We start from the raw sequence: 22,546 nt of genomic DNA on the forward strand, positions 1-22,546 counted from the left end.
TTTACAACAATTTATGCTTTCCCCTTTCCCAAAATATGCCCAGTTTCCTATTGTGGTCAGCAGGCAGCCTATAAAAAGCAGGGTTACTCACCTTCAGCTTTCTAAATGAACACACAGTATCAAATATAGAAACAGAGGAAGCTTTATTGTTATGGAGCCAAACTGATTGAGATCAAGAGTAAGTGCTTTAAATATACAGACGAACTCACAGATTTAAGACGCAGATTCTGAAAAGCTAAAGATCCAAGATCAATCATTCAAATGCCCAAATATATCATCAGAGAGACTGTTGCAGCATGCACGCAGTGCCAGAACACAAGACAGGCGCCATGCCCAGAGCCTCCGAAGCGTAGAGCCAGGGCCAGGGTGATCACAGTGCCAAAGAGAAATTTCAGAAGCAACACTTTTGAAATGCAAAACAGAATCAGAAGCAAGCACCAGAATTCTGCAAAAATGCAAAACAAGTACTAGGTTGAGCCCTATTAAAAATGCCAAGTAAGCAGCAGGCCAAGCAGAGCCAAGACCCATTTTTAATGAAGCAGCTCTACTGCACATGGGCCTTCTGGGAACACCTGCACGAGGTAGGAAGTCCCTCAAGCAGATTCTGCCCATCGCAAGAAGCCAGGAGCAGATGGAGTGAGAACACAGCTGGAAAGAGACAGCTCCTGAAAAGCTCTAAATGAGGAGTGGAGAACCCTTCCTCCAATGCAGACCCTCAGGCCTCTGGAGAGGGTGACCCTGTTACTGCCACACTGTCATCAAAAGGATCGGTTGATGGTAAAATATGTATTACAAGCTCTGTAATTAACATCAGCCTCAGCTAACATCTATGAAGCTCTCACAATTGGTCAGGGACCGTTAGGAGGTTTGAATGCATTTTTACTTGACCCTCCCAACAACACTGAGGTGGGGTCTATCATCTCCATCTTACAGATGAGGAAAATGAGGCTTAGGGCAGTTAAGTAACACTTCCAAAGTCACATTAACTGCTAAATGGGGTAGCTGGATTCAAACCCAGGGCTGTCCGACTGCAGGGTCTTCACACTTAACCCCTGGCCTGCAAAGGACACACTGAGATTAATCCATTTCAGTGTGCCATTAGGAAAAAAACATACCATTCCTAGCCAGGGAGTATAGGTCCTTATACAGAGATGTCACAAGCCAGCACATTATTAAGGAACAGGTGAAAAATAAGGTCATTAAAGCCTCTGTGTTCTTAGGAGAATGACATTACTGTGGGCTGTGAGGTCACAAAAGCCCCAAGGAGGAAATGGAAAAATCAATCCTTCGGCCAGGCACAGTGGCTCACGCCTGTAATCCCAGCACTTCGGGAGGCTGAGGCAGGCAGATCACTTGAGGTCAGGAGTTCAAAACCAGCCTGGCCAACATGGTGAAACCCCGTTTCTACTAAAAATACAAAAAAATTAGCAGGGGGTGGTGGGTGGGGCAGGTTGGGGGGCACCTGTAATCCCAACTACTCGGGAGGCTGAGGCAGGAGAATCGCTTGAACATGGGAGGTGGAGGTTGCAGTGAGCCGAGGTCGCACCACTACATGCTAGCCTGGGCGACAGAGCGAGACTTGTCTCAAAAAAAAAAAAAGAAAAAAGAAAAATCAATCCTTCATACCCAGCCCTGCTCAGCCATGTCTGTGATTGTGCTGAGACAGTGCCGGAGGCCTAGGAGAGTCAGGCTTTGTTTTGTCATTGAAGGTCCCCTGAGAGTCAGCAACGCCAATGGCAGTGCCCAAAAGGCAGGCCTTACACTCAGATGGCCCTGCTGTATGGGCCTCCCCCAACTGCCCTGCCGGCACCATCAGCCTCCCAGCTGCCAATGGGATGGACTTCCCGGGTCAGCTTCCTCTGCTTGCTACTCGGCACGTAAGTTGTCTTGTAGCCTGCAGCCCCGACCAGCAGTTCTCAATGAGCCCTTTCACTGGTGCTAGGCTGCTGGTAAGAGCCCTGGTGCGGGCTGGCACAGGCCCTTGACTGTCCGTCTCCTAGTATACCCACTGCCAGCACTGCAAAACAGCCCTGGGATTGTTTGCACGGATGTTTTCTTCTCTTCCAGGGTTTCCTACTGTTTTACTGCAGTATAATTAACATACAGTAAGATGCACACATTTAAGCATTCAGTACCTTGAGTTTTGACAACTGCTTTTACACTTGTGTAACCATCACCCAAACAAGAGGTAGGACATTGCTAATCCCCTCACAAAGTCCCCCTTTCCAGTCAACCCACTGGCCCAACTATCTGATTTCTATTATCATAGATTTGTTTCTGCATGTATTCTTACATAATCATTTCTGAAACGTAATTAGAAGAGTCTAGACAGTTATCCACAAGGCCTCTGGTGATGAAGAACACTTTTAATTATATTTACGTTCTGCCATTAAAAATACATGCTCACTTCTGAGCATCAAGTTATAGGGAAAAAAATTAAAAATTAAAAATATGCACTCACTACACTAAGTGTAGAAAATACAAAATGTTTTAAAAGAAAATTGAAACCATTGCGTACACTGCCTATGAGGTGGCCCTGCTCCTCAAGGAGCAGTAAAAAAAAATAAAAATAAAAATAAATTAAAAGAAAATTTAAATTATCCATGATCCTTCCACCTAGAAATAACCACTGTTAGTGTTCTAGTGGGTTTCTTTCAGGGCCAGTACATCCACAATTACAGGCTGGCTCCCTGGTGTGGCATTAGTTTTTTTTGTTTTTGTTTTTAAATAAGTAGACCAGGCAGGGTGGCTCACACCTATAACCCCAGCACTTTGGGAGGCCAAAGCGGGTGGATCACCTGAGGTCAGGAGTTTGAGACTAGCCTGGCCAACATGGTGAAATCCCGTCTCTACTAAAAATACAAAAGAACTAGCCGGGCGTGGTGGCACACGCCTGTAATCCCAGCTGCTCAGGAGGCTGACACAGGAGAATCACTTGAACCTGGGAGGTGGAGGCTGCAGTGAGCCGAGATCACGCCACAGCACTCCAGCCTGGGCAACAGAGGGAGACTCCATCTCAGAAAAAAAAAAGTAAATAAAACTTATTGGTGTTCACTTCTGAGTAAGCTATCTATGTTGCCCGTGTGAGAAGCAGCTCGATCAAAAATCAACCTCCAAGTTGGGCACAGTGCATCCCGCCTGTAATCCCAGCACTGTGGGAGGCCGAGGCAGGGGGATCACTCGAGCTCAGGAATTCAAGACCAGCCTGGCCAACATGGTGAAACCCCGTCTCTACCAAAAAAACAGAAATTAGCTGGACGTGGTGGCACACGGAGCTACTCCAGAGGCTGAGGGATGAGAATCACTTGAACCCAGGAGGCAGAGGTTGCAGTGAGCCAAGATTGCACCACTGCATTCCAGCCTGGGCGACAAAGTGAGACTGTCTCAAAAAAAAAAACAAAAAAAACCCTCCAATTCAAGGTGCCAACTCCTGTGGCTGAGTTGGAGTCAACATTGAAATTCACATTTATTCTCTTCTGTGGAATATGTCTGGCTCTGTTCTCTCCATTGGCAGTCATATGGGCCTCTCGCAGTACCTCGGTTTTGTCACTCAGGACAGTGGCTAGTTTTTTGGTTTTTGTTGTTGTTGTTGTTGTTGTTGTTTGTTTTTTGATTCGGAGTCTCGTTGTGTCGCCCAGGCTGGAGTGCAGTGGGGCGATCTCGGCTCACTGCAAGCTCCGTCTCCAGGGTTCACGCCATTCTCCTGCCTCAGCCTCCTGAGTAGCTGGGACTACAGGCACCCGCCACCACGCCCGGCTATTTTTTTTGTATTTTTAGTAGAGACGGGGTTTTGCTGTGTTAGCCATGATGGTCTCGATCTCCTGACCTCGTGATCCACCCGCCTTGGCCTCCCAAAGTACTGGGATTACAGGCATGAGCCACCGTGCCCGGCCGACAGTAGCTAGTTTTTTGATATTGCCCCCTCCCCAAGGTGAATATCCCATTTGCCATTAACTCAGACCACCCCTAACAGGTACTCCAATTTTTATAATCATCCCTCCAGCCACTTTCACAAAACACAGTAGCAGACATTCTCTTAATTTTATCCAAACTTTCTTTCCTGAAAAAAAAAATGGCACTTTAATGATATTCTTAATTTGAGTTGGAAGAGTTTTCCAGAGATCCAAAAAATATGAAGATGCCAGTTTCTAAGTCTCCTTTTATAGACACCCCTGATCAATAAGGTGACTAACACAAAGCCATCGACGTGGTCTGATTCATGCTATTGGCAGAGGGTATGATCAACTCTGATAACATGTGTATGAAAACTTTTTTTAAAAATTATGGTAAAATATATATAATATTCAATTCGCCATTTTAGCCTTTTTTTTTTTTTTTTTTTTTGAGACGGAGTCTTGCTCTGTCACCCAGGCTGGAGTGCAATGGCGTGATCTCAGCTCACTGCAACCTCCGCCTCCCAGGTTCAAGTGATTCTCCTGCCTCAGCCTCCCGAGTAGCTGGGACTACAGGCCGCGCCACCACACCTGGCTAATTTTTGTATTTTTAGTAGAGATGGGGTTTCACCATGTTGGCCAGGCTGGCCTCGAATTCCTGACCTCGTGATCTGCCCATCTCGGCCTCCCAAAATGCTGGGATTAGATTACAGGCCTAAGCCGCTGCACCTGGCCCATATTACTCTTTTTTTTTTTTTTTTTTTTGAGACAGAGTTTCGCTCTTGTTGCCCAGGCTGGAGTGCAATGACGCGATCTTGGCTCACCACAACCTCCGCCTCCTGGGTTCAAGCAGTTCTCCTCCCTCAGCCTCCCAAGTAGCTGGGATTACAGGAATGTGCCACCACGCCCGGCATTTTAGCCATTTTTAAATGCAGTTCAGCAGCATGAAGTCCATTCACACTGTTGTGCAACCATCATCATCATCTATCTCCAAAATTCTTTTTATCTTGCAAAACTGAAACTCTACCCAGTAACAATTCCGAAATCTCCGCACCCCCCCCCCCCCCAGTCCCTGGTAATCTCTATTCTACTTTCTGTCTCTATGAATTTGACTACTGTAGCTTCCTCATACTACTGGAATCATATACTACTTGTCCTTGTGTGACTGGCTTATTTCCATTACCATAATATCCTCAAGGTTCATCCACGTTGTACTATGTGTCAAGATTTTCTTCTTTTTTAAGACTGAATATTCGCCGGGTGTGGTGGTTCATGCCTGTACTCCCAGCACTTTGGGAAGCCCAGGCAGGTGGATCACCTGAGGTCAGGAGATCGAGACCAGCCTGACCAACATGGTGAAACCCCATCTCTTATTAGCATGCTGTAATCCCACCTATTCGGGAGGCTGAGGCAAGAGAATGGCTTGGCGCCAGGATGTGGAGGCTGCAGTGAGCCGAGATCACGCCATTGCACTCCAGCCTGGGAGACAGAGCGAGACTCTATCTCAAAAACAAAAACAAACAAACAAACAAAAATCAACACTGAATAATATTCCATCATACACAGATATTGCATTTTGTTTATCCATTCGTCTGTCGATGGACACTTGGGCTGCTTCTATGGTTAGGCCATTGTGAATAATGCTGCTGTGAACGTGGGTGTATAGATGTCTTAAGTCTGCCTTCATTTCTTTGGGGTTTATGTCTATTAGTGGGATTGCTGGATCATACGGTAATTCTATTTTTCACTCTTTGAGGAGTCACCACACTGTTTTCCCATAGTGGCTGCACAATTTTTTCCCACTAGCCGTACACAATGATGGTTCCAGTTTCTCCACATCCTCACCAACACTTGGTTATTGTTTTTTTTTTTTTTTTTTTGGAGACAGAGTCTCGCTCTGTCTCCCAGGCTGGAGTGCAGTGGCGTGATCTCGGCTCACTGCAAGCTCCCCGCCCAGGGTTCAAGCAATTATTGTGCCTCACCCTCCTGAGTAGCTGGAACTACAGGCACTCGCCACCATGCCTGGCTTATTTTTATATTTTTAGAAGAGACAAGGTTTTATCATGTTGGCCAGGCTGGTCTCGAACTTCTGATCTCAGGTGATCTGCCTGCCTTGGCCTCTCAAAGTGCTGGGATTATAGGCATGAGCAACCGCGCCTGGCCAACACTTGCTTATTTTCTGCTTTTTTTGATAATAGCCATCCTAATGGTGTGAAGTAGTATTTCACTGTGGTTTTGATTCCTATTTCCCTAATGATGAGTGATGTTGAGCATCTTTTCATATGCTTCTTGGCCACTTCTTTTTTAAAAGAGACAGGGTCTCACGATGTTGCTCAGGCTAGAGTGCAGTGGCTATTCACAGGCTCAATCTCACTACTAATCAGCATGAGAGTTTTGGACTGTTGCATTTTCAACCTGGGCTGGCTCACTCCTCCTTAGGTAACCTGGTGGTCCCCTGCTCTCTGGAGGTTACCATATTGATGCCAAACTTAATGCAGACACCAGACTGGCATAGTGGACTACAGCCCAGAACTCCTGGGCTCCAGTGATCATCCCGCCTCAGCATCTGGAGTAGCTGGGACTACAGGCACATGTCACCATGTCAGCTATATATCTTTTTTGAAGAAATGTCTAGTCAAATCCTTTGCCCATTTTTAATCAAAGTTGCTTGTTTTTGTTGAGTTATAGGTGTTCTTTATACATTCTGGAGGTTAACCTATTATCCAGGATATTATTTGTAAATATTTTCTCCCATTCTGTAGGTTGCCTTTTCACTGTTGAAAAGCATCATTTGATGCACAGAAGTTTTTAATTTTACTGTAGCTTAATTGATAATGGTCTTTCTTTTTTTTTTTTTTTTTTTTTTTTTGACGGAGTTTTGCTCTTGTTACTCAGGATGGAGTGCAATAATGGTGCAATCTAGGCTTACTACAACCTCCGCCTCCCGGGTTCAAGCGATTCTCCTGCCTCAGCCTCCCAAGCAGCTGGGATTACAGGCATGTGCCACCGTGCCCAGCTAGTTTTTGGATTTTTAGTAGAGATGGGTTTCTCCATGTTGGTCAGGCTGGTCTCGAACTCCCGACCTCAGGTGATACACCCACCTCAGCCTCCCAAAGTGCTGGGATTACAGGCGTGAGCCACCATGCTCAGCCTGATAATGGTGTTTTCAATAAGAATCTATGTGGGATATAAGAGAAGAACGTTGGAATAAAACAGACCTCTTTTTTTTTTTTTTTTTTTGTTAGCCATGCCACTTAACAAGCTGGGTGACTTGCACAAGGCATTTAACTTATCTGAAAATGGCAGAGGAAGCAGGGAAAGGCATACCCAGCACGCAGAAGTTTTGTGAAACCAGAATGCATGCAAAGCAAGAATTGTAGCACCAGCACTTGAAAGGGACATGGCTCCTACCTACCCCTATCCCAGTGGGGGTCATGCCATTAGACAGTGCCCCTACAACAGACACTGAATTCACAAAGGGAGAATTATCCCTGTCTTACCAATGAGGAAATTTACACATAGCCAGGTTACATAAAGAACCTGAGATGGCAGCACCTACATTCCCTCTGGGATCTTCTGAAAACTCCTACTCTGGCTGTACCACCAGCCCCGGGTGCCTCAGCTGCAGGACAGAAGACCTGGAAAACCCTTCCAGCCCATTCATTCCAGCTCTCCCAGTTTACGGATGGTGAAACTGAAGCTGAGAGAGGTTGAGAATCTTGCCCAAATTACACAGCAATCAGCTCTAATGGCCAACTCTTCCCCTTGTCCAGAAATGTCCTTGATAAAATAGAAGGACAGTGCTGGTGCCTCCCAGTGCCACCCACGCCTCTCCAGAACACTCAGCCTGCTCTCTGAGAGTGCTGTCTGGGGGAGAGGACGTTTTGAGCAGCCCTGTGGAAAAGCTTTTGGATGGTCAGACGTGCTTACTGTATTTGCCAGCTGCTGGGCCCAGGCCTGCCTGTAGGATCAGGCACTTTTAGGAGCTGGATGACAGCAATGGGAAGACCCTGCTGTTTTTCCCTCTTCTCCTTTGTCTGTATGTGACCTGAAGACCTGCTACTGCACACAAGCTGAAGGTGCACAAGGCTGCTTAGTGGTTTATCAGGAACACTCCAGCTGGCTGCTTCCAGGCAACGAGATACAGACATTTATTGCCTTTGCCTCAAAGGGCCTTTTCATCATCCTTGTTTTGTTAAAAAAAAAAAAAAAAAAAAAGCACAAGTAATATGAATGGAAATCAAAATAGAGACTTATCCATAATTATACCATTAAATGACCTTCCTTTCAGAAGAAAAGACTGTGACATTTATCCTGAGTGCCACAAACCAAGGAGGAAATACATGTGAAGTCCTTCTAACGGCCTTAACCGTTTCAGCAGGAAGGCCAAGGGGCTGCGTCCACAACTAATGCCTCCAAGTGTGGAGGAAAAAATCAAACGGCTGTATTCTAATATATTCTTTATTTATTTCGAACAAAAATCCATGAAAAGACACGTTGAGATGACAAAATATTATTGCTGTCACTACAGGACTCTCTCTGACCTTAGAGAAATCCTCAGCCCATGCTCATTGATACCCTGGAAACACCGGCTGCTATGTAGGTGTAGATGAATGGATGATATGTATCATTATTTTATAGTCAGATGCAAACATTTGGACTCTTACTACTACATACCAAAGTTCCCTGTTAGATGCTAGAAAAACAAAGCTGATTAAGATAGTGTCCTCAAGAGGTTCACAGATCTGTTGTGTAAAGAAATAAATGACAACAGTAAACTCTAAGATACAGTAGAGGAGACCTGCAGGGAGCCTGCAGAGCTCTGCATTTTCCCAGCATCCACCCTGTATGCTTCTGCTCTAGAAGCATCCCTCCTGCACACACTGTGAGCAGCTATAAGGTGCTAGGAATGCATCCCTTCATTGTAAGTTGTTCCTTTCTATGAGATCTTCAGGCAAGGTCTTTATAAATGTTCTCGTAATTTAGGGATTATTGTTCATGCGACGTACAAACAGTATTTCTTTTTCTCCAGCTAAAAGGAAAGTGGGGATATGGAAAGAAGTCTTTATGAATAGCTACAACAAGGGTGGGATGGGAGCTCTGCCAAGCTAAGATTCAAGACTCCTGGCTTCTGAATGCTTGAGTTTATCTGGGTTCTTCTGCACGGTAATAAGACAGTTAGCATTTGAATCCAGGAATCCTAATTCTCAGATTTATAGCCAAACCACTCGGTCAGGATAAAGGACATACTATAGAGTACCAAGATGTAAAGTCCCTATGGGTCCCCAGTGAGGGACTCATATAACCCAAGTCCTAGATGTAAGGCCATAAGTTAACTATGTAAAATCTATGAAAATATTCAATTTGGAGTTCTCTAATAGTGAAATTTGCTGTTTGGCATAAGACATGTGCAGCTGCCATCAGGCACACAGTGGTGTTTTAATGTCACATGAAGCTCTGTGAATGCTTGCTTAGGAGGCAATGGAATGAACAGACTTGAACCAGCTGCATGACATTGGGCAAGTTATTGAACTCCTGAATCTCAGCATTCTCCACCCAACCACAGAAATGATGATGACATCTACCTCCAAAGAGTTCTTCTGAATTGAGATAATGAATAGAATGGCATGGAATAAACATTGCAAAATTTTAGTCATGCATACGAATTTAGAATTGCATAAGGATTTAGATAAAGATGTCACCTCTGTCCTCTTTGTGATTTAAGAGATGTTCTTATCTTTCCAGTGCAGAGATGAGAGGCACACAGTCATGGACTGCTGACCTGTGGGCAGCCCTCTAGAGGACAAGGAAGTGTTCAAGGTGATCAGTTCATGGTTGTCCCCTCTCAGGGTGGACAGACAGCACTGAGGCAGGCTTCTCAGTATCGCAGGAGCCCTGTTTCTATGTTCTTACTACCCAGACCCTTCTAAGGATTTTTATTAACAAATACAGCCTATATATGACACACTCATCCTTGTATGCAGGGATTGTCACTTTCTGGAAAGGGTATGGCTATATTTCAGAAGCATCCATAAAAATTATTTGCATGGGTCAGGTGTGGTAGCTCATGCCTGTAATCCCAACACTTTGGCAGGCGGATCACCTGAGATCAGGCGTTCAAGGCCAGCCTGGCCAACATGGCGAAACCCCATCTCTACTAAAGATACAAAAAATTAGCCGGGAGTGGTGGTAGCTGCCTGTAATCCCAGCTACTTGGGAGGCTGGGGCAGGAGAATTGCTTGAACCCGGGAGGCAGAGGTTGTAGTGAGGCGAGATCACGCCACTGTACTCCAGCAGAGGGAGACTCCATCTCCAAAAAAAAAAGAATTACTTGCGTGGTAATAATATCACCTTTCACAGGTATAGTGTTCTGCAATATAAGTCCATGTACATAGACATTATCTCATTTGACCCCCCTCATACACCCCCACGAGTGAGACAGACTAATTATCCCACTTCTCCAGGGGGAGGAATGAGCTCAGAGAAAGATGAACCAAATGTCCAGGGCCCTCTGGCTGGAAGATGGTCATCTGGGACTTGGACCACCATGTGTCCATCAATTCCAGCCTAACCCATGGACTGCACAGCTTTGCTGTCTAGGGATAAGGGATCTGTGCAGGACTGGGCCTGCACTACACAGCCCGGTCCCAGCTCCACCTCTTAGAAGCACCAATTGCTGCTTAGACCTGAAGATGTAGGGAAGCAATTTTTTGTTTGTGTGTGTGTATGTGTGTGTGTGTTTGGTTTTTTTTGAGACAGAGTCTCGCTCTGTCACCAGGCTGGAGTGCAGTGTGCAATCTCAGCTCACTGCAACCTCTGCCTCCCAGATTCAAGCGATTCTCCTGCCTCAGCCTCCTGAGTAGCTGGGACTACAGGCACACGCCGCCATGCCCAGCTAATTTTTGTATTTCAGTAGAGATGGGGTTTCATCATGTTGGCCAGGATGGTCTCAATCTCTTGACCTCGTGATCCGCCCACCTCAGCCTCCCAAAATGCTCGGATTGCAGGTGTGAGCCACCGCGCCCGGCCAGGGAACGAGTTTTAGTTCACACCCAAACCATCAGAAGAGGAGAAGCTCTCCTGCAATGCCAGGTTCCTGGTTTCTGCCCTTCTCCAGGCCAAGCACTGACTGACCACAGAACCCATCTCTAAGAACACTGCCCATCCAGATGTGTGTGTGACCCAGCCTTGGTGGTGACACCCCACTCTGTAGTCTGCCTGTCTCTGAAAGGCACGCCTATGCTTTTTTTCCAGGCCATTGTCGGTGCTTGTATTGTCTTCCGCCCTCCTCAGCCTACTCTCTGGCCTGTCTCTCAGGACCTATCCTCATTGTGGTCCCCAAAGCTCTTCCTGGGGCCTTTCTTTCTCTTGACAAAGCAAAGCTAAGGGAGGTGGGAAAGGTGCCAAGAGTGAGAAGTGAGAGAAGTGATCCAGAAGTGAGAGCTCCCAGCCTCGCTGTTGACTGGCCTGGGACCTTCAGCCCTGCCTCTTACATTCTCTTGCCCTTCCCAAATTATTAATAACACATGAGTCTGAAGTACAGTGAGCTCCACAGAGGAAAGACCTGTATTCTCTGGACTATTCAGAATGTTCTAGGGACAGTGTGATAGGAGGCTGAGTCCACACTCTGGAGCTGGAATGCTGAGGTTCAAATCCCAGACTTTTCACATAACTGCGTGGCCTTGGAGAAGTTATTAAACCTCTCAATGCCTCAGTTTTCTCATTTCTAAAATGGGAATACTAATCCTTCATCATGGAGTTGGGGGAAGATTATATAAGACATAAAAACTGCTTAGTACAGACAAATTTATCCCCATAAAAAAAGTGCTTAGAATTCTGCCCGGCACAGGCTGGCAAAGTGGCTCATGCCTGTAATCCCAGCACTTTGGGAGGCCAAGGCGGGCAGATCACGAGGTCAGGAGGTCAAGATCAGCCTGACCAACATGGTTAAACCCCGTCTCAACTAAAAATACAAAAACATTAGCTGGGCATGGTGGCACACACCTGTTAATCCCAGCTACTCAGGAGGCTGAGGCAGGAGAATTGCTTGAACCCAGGAGGCAGAGGTTGCGGTGAGCAGAGATTGTGCCACTGCACTCCAGCCTGGGCGACAGAGCGAGACTCCATCTCAAAAAAAAAAAAAAAAAAAGAATTCTGCCTGGCGCATAGTGGTGCCCAATTAATGGAAGCCACATTAACAGTAACTGTGTTGTTACTCAGAACCCACCTGAGGCTGAAATACACAGAGTGAGTAAGAAGTTACAAAGAAGCAAATGAAAAAGATGATGCCTCAGAATGCATTCATTCAACATGGTTTTTGAGGACCGGGCAGTGTTCTGTGCCCTAAAGATGCAGTAGAGAACATGAGAAATGCGTTTTCTGCCAGGCACAGTGGCTCATGCCTGTAACCCCAGCACTTTATTTATTTATTTATTTATTTATTTATATTTTTTGAGACTAAGTTTCACTCTTGTTGCCCAGGCTGGAGCCCAATGGTGTGATCTTGGCTTACTGCAACCTCCGCCTCCTGGGTTCAGGTGATTCTCCTGCCTCAGCCTCCTGATTAGCTGGGATTACAGGCATGTGCCACCAGGCTCAGCTAATTTTTCTATTTTTAGTGGAGACTGGGTTTCACCATTTTGGCCAGGTTGGTCCTGAACTCCTGACCTCAGGTGATCCACCCACCTCAGCCTCCCAAAGGGCTGGGATTACAGGAGTCAACCACCGAGCCCAGCCAATCCCAGCACTTTGGGAGGCCGAGGTGGGCGGATCACCTGAGGTCAGGAGATTGAGACCAGCCTGGCCAACATGGTGAAACCCTGTCTCCACTAAAAATACAAAAACTAGCCAGGCAGGTGTGGTGGTGCACACCTGCAATCCCAGCTACTCAGAAGGCTGAGGCAGGAGAATCACTTGAACCCAGGAAGCGGAGGTTGCAGTGAGCTGAGATTGCGCCACTGCGTTCCAGCCTGGGCGACACAGCAAGGCTGTGTCTGAAAAAAAAAACACACACACACACACAAAAGAGAAATGTGTTCTCTGCTTTCATGGAGCTTACAGTTTACTGGGGAAAACAAACAAGAGAAATATTAGTGATGAATAGCCATGCGGTGAATTAAAATATGGTACGCAAAGGAGTGTGACCAGATGGCCTCCTGAGATGCTGAAAGCAAGAACAGCTTCTCAGTGAAAGATCTCAGAAGATCACATCATCCATCAAAAGAGAAATCAGGCTGGGCGTGGTGGCTCACTCCTGTAATCCCAGCACTTTGGGAGGCTGAGGCGGGTGGATGACCTGAGGTCAGGAGGTCGAGACCCGCCTGGCCAACAGGGTGAAACCCCATCTCTACTAAAAATACAAAAAAATTAGCCAGGCATGGTGGCTCATGCCTGTAGTCCTAGCTACTCGGGAGGCTGAGGCATGAGAATCGCTTGAACCCAGGAGGTGGAGGTTGCAGTGAGCTGAGATCATGCCACTGCACTCCAGCCTGGGCAACAGAGTGAGACTCGGTCTCAAAAAAAAGAAGAAAAAAAAGAGAAATCATATCCACAACTGCAAAGGGGCTGGAGCCTCCGTGAGCAAACCAGGAGGCAGCTGAGAGCAGGGCCAGTGGCAATTTCACCGAGGGGAATCAGTCACTCAACCTCTCCACAAACTCGCATTTGGACCAATCTTAGTACCATGCAAACAGATAAAGAGCAGATTAAGGTGACTATATTTTCAAAAGAAATATCTAATTTAGACCAAGGTTTAGGAAGTATCTCCTCTTCTAGGATGAATTCCTCTCAAATCTCAGCATCCCACAAAAGCTGTATTCGTCCTAGGCAATCTCATTAATTTTACAATGCTAATGAATCTTGTAAATGACTTCCCCCCTCTTAATTGTGGCCTACAGTAAGCTCAAAATGGAATTTGCAACATGGCCTGCTTATATGCATTTTTTTCTCTGAAATAACTGTATTCCTGGCTTTTTTGTGTCTAAGATTTTCTTTGGTTTGATCTCTTTATGTATTGTCATGTGTGCGTGTAAAACATATGCCTCAAATCTTCTTTAGAATAAATGTATAGCTCTAGGTAATTTATTTTCTATTTTAAAATCAACTTTTTAAAAATAACTTCTTATATAACCCCCATTTTATGTACCATGGAAAAAAATTTTTTTAAATTTCAATTCACCTTATCCTCACCCTTACCCCTGCACCCCCACACAGAGCTTTTTTTAAAAAGGAGCCAACATCCTTTGCATATGCACAGAAACTTGTGGTCCAAAGCTTTCTTGTTCCTTAGGCCACCACCTGTGGCTGCAACAACTGTCTCCTCCTCTGCTTCTCTTCATTTTCACATCACCTCCCACCACCCTGCACAGCTGCCCCCAGCTTGATTTCACTTCACATCACTTGAGCAAATCAGACCTTTGACAGTTTCAAACCATCAATGGCTCCCCCTGCTCACAGGAATGAGTGAAAACTCCTTATCTTGACATTATCTCCTTATCTATTTTTTTTTTTTTTTTTTCAGATGGAGTTTCACTCTTGTTGCCCAGGCTGGAGTGCAATGGCACGATCTCCGCTCACAGCAACCTCCACCTCCAGGGTTGAAGTGATTCTCCTACCTCAGCCTCCCAAGTAGCTGGGATTATAGGCATGCACCACCACCCCTGGCTAATTTTCTATTTTTTTTTTTTTTTTTTTTAGTAGAGATGTCGTTTCACAATGTTGGTTAGGCTGGACTCGAACTCCTGACCTCAGGTGATCCACCCACCTCGGCCTCCCAAAGTGCTGAGATTGCAGGCGTGAGCCACCGCGACCAGCCTATCTCCTTATCTATCACATAATTCTCCACTTAAACTCTGCTCAAACCCAGGCAGCCCCCCTGACTCTCCCTGGACAGGTCTTCCCCATCCCCACCTCCACGCACACTTCCTCACATTGGTGCCTCCACCAGCCACACCCGCCTCCCTTCTCCTCTGCCCCTCGGTAGAAGAAAAAGGGCTGTTGTTTCTGAAGCCTGCCCAGATGACTCCACCTCGCACTGCTCTCTTCCACTTCAAGATATTGCTGGTTGAACATCTGATGAGTAACTCCATTCCACCTCGCAAAACAGTGCAACTTTACTGAACTTTATATCATTTAATTGTTTGCATGTTTTATAACTTGTTTGCCCAGTTAAATTCTAATGTTCTTGACAGAAACTACTTTTATATATTCTTCTATCCCTCATGATGGCCTCTCTAGCATCATACATAGCTGCTACTCCATAAATACTTGATAGCTTATATCCCTAGTCTATATCCCTTCCAAACATAGAGCAGACAGCAAAAGACAGGCAAGTAGTTAATAACTCATACTCCCATGACGATTTACTAACACGCGAATAGTTAGAAGACAAAGAAGTGTTTCACTAATAATAAAGAATGTAAGTTAAAGTGATATACATTTTCTATCAAATTAGCAAGTACTAGGGGAAAAATCTTAATATTGAACACTCTCGAGAGTATAGGGAGATAGGTGATTTTATAACTGCTAGTAGGAGTATAATGGATACAAACTGAAAGCAATTGGACAATATGTAACTAGTCTTAAAATGTTTATATACCTTGACCAATCCATTTGAAGGGCTACAGTCTAGGGAAAAATTCCACTAGTAGGAGTATAATGGATACAAACTGAAAACAATTGGACAATATGTAACTAGTCTTTGTAGGGAGCAGCCCCACAGGGTCGGTGGGTTTTTCTCCCCATGTGCGGAGATGAGAGATTGTAGAAATAAAGACACAAGACAGAGATAAAAGAAAAGACAGCTGGGCCCAGGGGACCACTACCACCAAGACGTGGAGACCGGTAGTGGCCCCGAATGCCTGGCTTTTCCTAGGTTATGATTGTAGAGCAAGGATTATTATAATATTGGAATAGAGAGTAATTGCTACAAACTAATGAGTAATGATAATCACATATAATCATATCTATGATCTATATCTAGTGTAACTCTTGTTATTTTATATATTGTATTATACTGGAACAGCTCGTGCCCTCGGCACCTGGGTGGCTTGCCACCCACAAGTCTTAAAATGTTTATATACCTTGACCAATCCATTTGAAGGGCTACAGTCTAGGGAAAAATTCCGAAGTTCACAGAAAGCTTTGAGTACCAAGTACTTCTCCAGGGGCTGTAATTCAGAAACACCCCTAAATGTACAGAAAGAAAATTATACATCCTTTCAGTGCACCGTTACATAGACATTAAAAATGATAGCCAAGGAGTTTACTAACTTGTGGGGCATGCTTATAGTCTAGTGCTAATTAAAAAAAAAAAAGGATATAAAATGATATAAAATGAATGATTCCAGGCCAGCTGTGGTAGTTCATGCCTGTAATCCCAGCACTTTGGGAGGCTGAGGTGGGAGAATCGCTTAAGGCCAGGAGATCAAGACCAGCCTAGGCAATATAGCGGGACCCCATCTCTACAAAAAACAAAAAATTAGCTGGGCATGGTTGCACATGCCTGTAGTCCCAGCTACTCAGGAGGCTGAAGCAGGAGGATCACTTAAGCTCAGGACGTTGAGGCTACAGGAAGCCATGATAGTGTCACTGCACTCCAGCCTGGGGGAGAGTGAGATCCTGTGTCTAAAATAAATAAAAGGTTCCAACCACCTAAACAAACACATGGAAAGAAAGATATTAGAACAGTAAATGTTATGTTGTTTATAGTTTACTGTATTTTCTAGATTTTCTAGCGGGATTAGATGATTTTTTATATTTTTCCTTTGTTTGATACAAGGAACGGTATCACAGTACTGTTCTTAATCTTATGGAACATAAATTTTTATTTGTTTTATTTTTGTCTTTAAAAGAAAAATTAAGGGCCAGGCATGGTGGCTCACACCTGTAATCCCAGCACTTTGGGAGGCCAAGGTGAGCCTATCAGTGTGAGGTCAGGAGTTCGAGACCAGCCTGGCCAATGTGGTGAAACCCCCATCTCTACTAAAAATACAAAAATTAGCCAGGTGTGGTGGCACACGCCTGTAATCCCAGCTACTCGGGAGGCTGAGACATGAGAACTGCTTGAACCTGGGAGGCAGAGGTTGCAGTGAGTCAAGACCACACCACTGCACTCCAGCCTGGGCAACAGAGTGAGACTGTCTCAAAATAAATACATAATTAAAAAATAAAAAAAATTAAGAAACAGAGAAAAGAGAGTAAAGAAAAGGGGAAGGGAAAGTGGGGGCAGCTCTCTCTTATCCTAATTCATCTCTGCCATGAGATAAACACTGCTGTCATCTTTCCAGAGGCAGGAAAGAGGCTCAGAAATGCTCAGGTTCAAGATTACCCGAGGGTCGGAGCTAGGGTTCAGACCCAGGCTGTGGGGTTCTTGGTGCTCCTTGAAGCCAGGATCAAAAAGAAATAGCAAGGAAAGGGCTGAAGGAGGTGAACACAAAACCAGAGCGGTAATTGATGTCATATATAGAAGGTTGCTTTAAATGGATAGAATTGTGGATGATTTTTTTTCTCCACTCTTTTCCAGATTTTTATGTAATATAATATTACCTTTTTATTTTTATTTATGTACAAGAAAAAAACTATGACCACTTGTATTCACTGAACTGTGAGCAGCAAGAGAGAAAACAGGCTCATCTGGCCCCCTTCTTAAGGGGAATAAAGGAGTTGGAGTGGTGGGTAGGAGGGGGAAGGGCACACAGCTCCCACATGCACAGGCCATACCTGGCATCATGGGGCTGCAGAAACCTCAAGATCTGGGGGAGGGGGCTGGTGTCTGTGTGTGCACATGCGCACATGTGCTGTGGGATCGCCCATGAGGAGGAGCAGGGCATCTATGGAGATTTCTGCAGAGGTAAGACTTTGCACTTCAGGGGAAGCCTGCCTTGCTCTGCAGTTTCTCCAACCTTTTGGTGACAGTCTCACTCACCAAATAGGATTCCATCAAGCACATTTTTGGTGTGGTTTTTTGTTTTGTTTTGTTTTGAGATGGAGTCTTGCTCTGTTGCCCAGGCTGGAGTGCAGTGATGCTATCTCTGATCACAGCAACCTCTGCCTCCCAGGTTCAAGCAATTCTCCTGCCTCAGCCTCACCAGTAGCTGGGATTACAGGTGCACGCCACCATGCCTGGCTAATTTTGTGTTTTTAGTAGAGATGGGGTTTCACCACATTGGCCAGGCTGGTCTCAAATTCCTGACCTCAGGGGATCCACCCACCCTGGCCTCCCAAAGTGCTGGGATTACAGGCGTGAGCCCCCGTGTGCAGCCCAAGCACATTTTCAAAAAGTTGTTCACTGTCGCTATTTCCTTACAGTCAGCATTCTCAACCACTAAGCAGAACGAGAGGCATTTGCTGAGGATGAGGCAGCACTCAGAGGTGAGGAAGAACTAGGGCAGCTTTGGTGTTAGTGGGATCGGGGTGCACAGACTGTGGTTGGGGAAATCCTTTCCAAATGTCCCTCCTAGCTGGCTGCCCTAATTCAGAGGGTGGCATTTCTCAGAGCTCTGTTTCACCTCAGTAGGGAAATGGGATGCTCCAGCTCAGATGAGAGCAACAGGGAAACTCTTAGCTGTATAATTTTTTTTTTTTTTTTTTTTTTTTTTTTGAGATGGAGTCTCACTCTAGTCTCCCAAGCTGGAGTGCAGTGGTGCCAATCTCAGCTCACTGCAATCTCCGCTTGCCGGGTTCAAGTGATTCTCCTGCCTCAGTCTCCCGAGTAACCGGGATTACAGGTACCTGCCACCACGCCCGGCTAATTTCCGTACTTTTGGTAGAGACAGGGTTTCGCCATGTTGGCCAGGCTGGTCTTGACCTCCTGACCTCAGGTGATCTGCCTGCCTCGGCCTCCCAAAGTGCTGGGAGAACAGGTGTCAGTCACCACACCCAGCCTTAGCTGTATAATGCTAACAAAAAGAAAAGCTCATGGGAATCCATTTTTGCATAGAATTTGCTAATGATCTTCCCACCCCAGTAAAAATGCTTTCATTTTTCATGTCCCTTGTCAATCTGCCTTTATAGGATTCCCACACAAAACTGTGGGCAGTCACTGTGTCCTTTTAGAGAGCCATTTCCAGAAAGTGATGGGTTTAGGAATGACTGAGTGGTGAGGAGACAGCTGGGGTGAGTCTGAGAAAGGGAAGTGGCTCAGCGGCTTGGCACTGGCACAGTCGAGGTGATGTGCGTGTGTAAGCGGGGGTGGCAGGTGATACAAACAGGCTGTGCCCGAGTTGGCAGAGAGGAGAGGAGGGAACAGGTCCAAGGGGGCCCAAAGAGGACAGGCTCTTGAGCAACCAGTTTCAGGAGCTCGGAACCTCTTGTGATGCTCACAACAGACCTGGAAGGTAGACAGACATGCGTTTCACTTTTATAAACAGGGATTTAATTCTGAGTGACAATCCCACTTGCCTAAGGTCACCCAGCCATGAAAGGGCTCCTGGATTAAGATGGGATGACCCCAGAACAAGGATTCCTTCTATCCTAGATAGCACAGTGTCCAGCAAAGACATGGGGTTCCCAGCCTCCCACAAGCAGAAGGTAGAAGGCTGAGCTGTGGAGGGCAGAGGCAGGATGAGGAAGGGGAGGGATGGGAAATGGAGATCCTCCAGAGCTGGACAGATGGGAAGACAAATTTATAGTGGCACAAGTCACCAAGGTGGGTGGACAAGGGACACCTTTACCTAAAGCTCTTAGGTGACTTTCGGCTCCATAGGGGGGCCGCTCTGCCCATCAGGTTAATAAAACCCCTGGTGGTATTTTTCTAATGAGCCTTTATAGGACACACGGCGGGGGCCAGGAGGTGGGAGGGGGAGAAGCGCACTGCCAGGAGGCCCCCGTTTTCATTCTGCCCTGTTCCATCTAACTGTGTCACCCTGGAAAAATAACTTGTAAAACAAGAGGAAAATTGCAATTATAAGAAGTCTATAATTCTATGCTCCCCGCCCCCAAACCTGCTTACTCACTTTTTTTCATCACTCTATTGACTTCTGGTGAGAAAATGATTTTAAATGTCACATGAACCCTTTCTTTTCATGAAAGTCAGGAATATACTAAAATCCAAGCAGTTGAGTCCTCACCAGGGGGAGTGGGCTCCCTCCCAAACCTCCTAAGATCAGACTCTGCACCCAGCAACTCAGTAGTAATTTCCCACCCAAGCTTGGTGTGACTTTCCTTTGCTGCAGGCAACTGCCCAGAGGATTCCTCCATTACAATCTTTCTATGAATCATTCAGGGTAAATACCATCTCTGTTTGCATCTGGCGAAATAAAAATATAAAAGAGAAATGAAAATCTGAGATGTGTCTGAAAATAGCACCCAGATGCTTTGGCTCCCCAGTTCACATTTCTGACTATCCAGCTCTTCCTTGTCTTGCTTCATACAACAGAGGCAGCCTGGGACCCCCACCTTCAGATATCTCGGGCAAACGACCAAATTATCTTGGACTAAATGCAATGAGGCAGCCCAGCAGAACCCAGTTCCTAATTCTGACCCATTCTGATGAGCCTGTCCTAACTCCTTCCCCACCGCAGGTGCCTCTGCAGTCACATGCTTTTGTCAAATGATCTGCAGCTTCAGGCTGCTACCTCTGAAGAAAAGGAGAGGGGAAAAACAGAGAGAGTAAAAAAATACACACATACTCGTATATATATATACATACATATCACAACCTCTGGCTTATAAAGCATAACCGCCTTTTTACCTTTCCCCAGAGTCCCCAGTGGTCAGCAGCACAGCCTCTCAGGCCAACCTCCCCCTCCTCCTACTTGGTCCAAGAGAAATGGTACTTGCTGAGGGAACCTGCTGATGTCTCACCCTGGATCAGAAATGCAAACGTATTTCTGAGCAACTGGGCAGGGAAGGAGACGGATGAAAAAGTTGAGTCAGTCTCTCTCTCTCTCTCTCTCTCTCTCTCTCTCTCTCTCTCTCTCTCTCAGTAGGGGGGCCCACCAATTGCTGAGCCTTTCCACCAGGCTCTCAGCTTCGTCTGCCTCTAACAAACTTTGTGACTCACAGTCTGTTCGCGGAGCGAGGCAGCTGAGCAGCCGAGCAGCCTCAGTGATGAGTTAAATTGGGAACGCACTCTTCTCCAAACACTGACCCCTCAAGTGCAGCCTGAGCAAGCCGAGCAGCCGAGCAGCCTCAGTGATGGGTTAAATTGGGAACGCACTCTTCTCCAAACACTGACCCCTCAAGTGCAGCCTGAGCCCCTACCTTGCAGTGGGGGTGGGAGGTGAGCACAGCTCCAATTATTTTGCTGGCACTAGAAGAGCTGCCAGAGACCTGGGTTTTCATGGACTTATGTCTACCGGGATCACACACACACGCACAGCCCTTGGTGGGCTGCAGGCTCAGGAATGCAGTCCATTCCTAGACTGGTCTAGGTCTCCAGTGCTCCATTCATCAAAGCTGCAACGTGGGACCCAACGCGCTCTCTCTTCTTCACCCACACTGCCTGCAAAACCAGAGGGAGTCCTAGCAAATGATCAAGCAGAGCCGTGCATCGTGAGGGTCTGGCTAACTGTTGCACGGCAGTTGAGGGGATGGCGGTGGAGGCGGGGAGAGGTCAGGGCTGTGCTGCACCCTCTCAGCAGCGTCTCCTCCCTTCATCACTGCGGAGGGAAAATCTGGAAGTTGGGAAACCTGGATCCCGCGGGGCAGCAGGGGCAGGCAGACGCCGAGTCCATTCAGGCCGGCGAGACGAGACTCGGCCACTGGCTGCTCCCCGGGCCTCTGCGCCGCCGGCGCCGCCTCCCTCCCTCTCCGAACCGCGCAGACGACCGGCCGCGGGCGTCTCCCTCAGCCCTGGACCGGCTTCCCACAGAAAACTCCCAGGCACAAACCGCTTTTGTTAATTCCGCAAATGCTGCCACACGACCACCTCCTCCAGCACTCCCGGTCTGCTCGGCTCCGGGAGACCCGCTTTCCCCTGAGCCTCCGCCCCCCGAAGGACCACCGCCCAGCACCGGCACGCGCCGGGCCTGGAGAGGACCCCAGGGTCCCCGGCCCGAGGCATCTTTGTCCTCGCAGCACAGACGCGCGCGCACAGAGCGACCGCAACAGCCCCGCCGGGCACCAGGTCAGCGGCCTGGCCCCGCGCCGGGGCCGCGCAGGGGGACAATGGTCCGCGCCGGGGAAGTTTGCGGAGTCGCCCCCGCGGGCCCGGGCCCGGGCGCGGAGCCCTCCTTACCGTACATCTCGGCGGGGCGCGCGCCTCCTGGGAGGCCGGCGTCGCTGCGGCGTTCCCAGCCAGCCCTCGGCGGCGCCCGCCTTTCATTCACAGTCGGGGCGGGGACTGGCAGCGGCCGACAGGGGCCCGGGCGGGGAGGGAGCAGACGCGGGGGCCGGCCGCGGGCAGGACGGAGCCGGGCGCCGCCAGCCCATTCAGCGCCAGGCTGCCGCGGCCGCCTCCGCTCGGGTTGCTGGGCCCGGCTGCGCGCAGGGGGCGGGGGCTATGCTAATGTTAATGCTCCTCCCTCCCGGCTCGGCCAACCCGCGGCCGCTGCGAGCTCCTCGCCCCGCCCCGCCCCTGCGCCCCGCCCCCGAGAAACCCACAGCCGAAGATGCGCCTTTTCCGAGGCTGTCGCCCTAAGGGCCGCAGCGTGCACCTGCGGAGCTACCCACCCCAACTCCCTGCTCCTGTTGGAGCGCTCGGAAGCTCTCTC

At 47.4% G+C, this 22,546-nt stretch overlaps 1 protein-coding gene across 1 annotated transcript in view; it reads right to left on the minus strand.

The window, feature by feature from the left end:
• The window catches only part of EFR3B (EFR3 homolog B), a 119,009-nt gene extending 96,694 nt beyond the window's left edge, over window positions 1-22,315 (minus strand). Inside the window, exon 1 of the mRNA XM_024242804.3 lies at window positions 22,072-22,315. Within this exon, the coding sequence (XP_024098572.2) occupies window positions 22,072-22,078 (7 nt within the window). The 5' untranslated portion in view covers window positions 22,079-22,315. The remainder of the gene's footprint in view (window positions 1-22,071) is intronic.
• Window positions 22,316-22,546: the final 231 nt, after the last annotated feature.

This window comes from Pongo abelii, chromosome 12 (assembly GCF_028885655.2).
Source record: "Pongo abelii isolate AG06213 chromosome 12, NHGRI_mPonAbe1-v2.0_pri, whole genome shotgun sequence".
Classification (NCBI taxonomy): domain Eukaryota; kingdom Metazoa; phylum Chordata; class Mammalia; order Primates; family Hominidae; genus Pongo; species Pongo abelii.